The sequence below is a fragment of the Nannospalax galili genome, unplaced genomic scaffold, assembly GCF_000622305.1.
Source record: "Nannospalax galili isolate Female #2095 unplaced genomic scaffold, S.galili_v1.0 scaffold456, whole genome shotgun sequence".
Classification (NCBI taxonomy): Eukaryota; Metazoa; Chordata; class Mammalia; order Rodentia; family Spalacidae; genus Nannospalax; species Nannospalax galili.
The window spans coordinates 1,032,412-1,035,261 of record NW_008337055.1 but is presented as its reverse complement, the minus strand read 5'-3'; the positions used below and the strand labels follow the sequence as shown (position 1 = coordinate 1,035,261).

General features: G+C 47.5%; 1 protein-coding gene across 3 annotated transcripts in view; it reads left to right on the top strand.

Annotated features, from left to right (window-relative positions):
* Positions 1 to 2,850, top strand: part of Carmil1 (capping protein regulator and myosin 1 linker 1) — a 295,091-nt gene that overhangs the window by 214,374 nt on the left and 77,867 nt on the right. For all 3 annotated transcript variants that reach the window (XM_029563000.1, XM_008831899.3, XM_008831900.3), the window contains one exon: positions 1,329 to 1,422. In XM_029563000.1, coding sequence (XP_029418860.1) covers positions 1,329 to 1,422 — 94 coding nt within the window. The remainder of the gene's footprint in view (positions 1 to 1,328; positions 1,423 to 2,850) is intronic.

Sequence of the window (2,850 nt, the reverse complement as noted above, 5' to 3'; positions counted from 1 at the left end):
CTCCTTCCCTCCGTCCCTCCTCTCTGTCTCTGTCTCTGTCTCTGTCTCTCTGTCTCTCTGTCTCTCTCTCTCTCTCTCTCTCTCTCTCTCTCTCATACATCATACAGTGATTGCAGTCCTCCTGCCCCTGCCTGGCTGTCTTGTCTCTTTGTAGTGAGAGGCAACTCCCAGCACTCCCGGTCCCCTCAGGCTGTCGGTGACCACAGAACTACCATGTTGTCTGCTGGAATGTCACTCCCCCCACCCCACAGGAAAGTAATCTCCATACAGTCACAGCTGCTGGCCCAATCCCATAGAGCACCACCAGCCCAGGCTGGTGTCTCAGTGAAGCCAGGAACAGGGGTGCTCACTACCCAACATTTCCAGATAGACTCCATTGATCCCGTTGGGTCCCTGGATCAGCTGATAATATATACTGAGCTCCAAGATGGAGCTCTTCCAGGTCACACTTAGTTTAAATGCACCATGCCAGTCTGTGACTGTCCCCTGCACTCTTGTATCTGATCAACCTGATCAGTACCTCACACTTGGTTTCATTTGTTTCTGGGCCTACAGGACTTGGGCTGACCTCGTAGGAAAGTTGAACAGGTACCCTGGAACTGGGATGCTTGGCCAAGTCGGACACTGTTCCCTTGGCCGCATCTAGAGATGGTCGCTTGTCTTGGATATGTTTACCTAAAGGGTCCCAGTGCAGAACAGACTATTCTGTGGTTCCTTTGTAAGCACATATTTTGTTTCTGTTCTGGTTCGTACCCATTTGTGTCTGGCTGTCACATGTGGTTGCTGTGGTGAGCCAGGTACCTTCGGATCTGTGGATAGCTGAGCGCCATGAAACCAGCCAATAAATGACTTTTTTCCTAGGCTTTTTCTCCATCCATTTTTCTAGTCTCAATGTGAAAATTCTGTCTTACATGTTAGTTCAGAATGGAAAATAAGACAGAACTATCCCTCAGCTTCATGTCTGGTTTTGTAGGACAATGTAATTAATGGGGTTGTTCAGGTTCAACATATGTGGCTGTTAAAGGCCAGAGTGCATTCGAGGGTCCTTTGATGGCTGGTGACTTAGAGAGGTGCTTTGTTTTGTGAGGCAGGGTCTTGTTATGTTGCCTGGGCTAGCCTGAAGCTTTCTGTGTGGTCTCAAAGTTGAAGCAATCCTCCTGCCTCAAACTTCCCCGTTCTAGGATAACAGCTACATACCACCACAGCTGGCCACGTGGGAGGGTTTTGAAGCTACTGTTACAACTGTCTTTTTAGATCTAAAGAGAATCTGCTAAATGAAGGTAGCAGAGAGTTATTCTAAAATGTATGCTGTTTGCTCTTTTCTCCAGGAACTACACGTTGAGATTTATGCCCATCCCTATGTACGATGCCTCCCAAGCTCTTAAAACAAACCCCGAAAAAACGGAAGAGGCTCTGCAAAAGGTATTCAGAACCAGTAGCATTGAGCACATTAAGTTTGCATTTGAATTGTGTTAACAGTGATTCCGATCGGATGGCCATCACTCCATGTGACCCCCAAGTACCCACCATGTCTACCTCCTTTCCCGTAAACCTGGAGACTAATGGATGCCTCTCTCTGAACCCCAGCCACATGACCTTTGACCTTGTCGTTTCTCTTCTGTGGTGGACATTGCCACCAGTGGCCTCCTTTGCTGTCTGACAAGTCTCCTGTATCTTTCGCCAAAAAAAAAAAAAGTTTTTTTTTTGGTCTTAGAATTTTTTTAAGATTGATTCTATTTTACTTGCGTGTATGTGTGTGTGGGTACCCATGGAGGGCAGAAGCAACTCAGATCTCCTGGAGCTGGAGTTACAGGCAGTTGTGAACTGCCCAGTGTGGGTGCTGGGAACCAAACTTGGGGTCTGCAGGAGTAGTATGAGCTCTGAACCATCTCTCCAGCCCCACCCTTTAAAAGTGTATTTATTTATTTAGTTAGATATTTGTCTTTGGAGGTAAAGTCTCATGTATCCCAGGCTGCTAAAGCTCAGCATGTAGCCGGGGACGACTGTGAAGTTCTGATGCCAAGTGCTGGGGTGACAGGCACCGTTTGCTTTCTAAGCCTGCTCATTTTAGATATGTTCATAGCGGTTTTTTTCCAAAGTGGATGCGTTTTCACTCTGGTGGTGAAATTTTTTCTTAAAAAAGCTGAGTATGGAGGCACATGCTTGTAACCCTAGCACTGGGGAAGTGGAGACTGGAGGTTTCCTGGCCCTCACTGGGCAGGCAGCCTAGTTTAACTGGTAAGTCTAGGCCAGTGCAGAGTGACTGAGGAATGACAGGTGAAGATGACCTTTGGCTTCCACACGCATGTATACGCACCAGCCTGGGGTGCACCATAGTGTGTGAAGTGGGCTTCCTGAATAAAGGGATTGCTCTCGGCCCCCAGCCTCGGCCAGCACCCAGTGAGGCCAGCTGTAAAAAGACAAGGAAGGGAACGGAAGCTGGTGGCCTCGAGTGCTTCTTATGGTTCGGAGTCTCTCTAGTAAAATATTGTCCAGTGGTGAAAGTGTTGCCTTAGTAAGGCCTGGGAAGCAGGAGAGGAAGTTGTGATGTAACACTCCAAGGCGGGACCTCAGGTGCCTCTTGAGGATGCCTGGGTTGGTGGAGATCGGAAGGCTGTCTTTCCTCTGATTCCTCATCTGTGCTTAAGGACGGTGCGTCTGCTCCTCTTGCTGGTTCTCGGGGACTAAGGCAGTTACCTTCTGGGTTTTAATTGTTCCTAATTGCCTTTGAGTAGTAATCATTTTAGCATATGGAAAATGAAAATGTCATACTACTAAGAGCTCCCAGTTATTAGAAGTTCTTAACAGGGAACTGTAGCTACAAATTAAAAGCCAAATGATTAAGAAGTG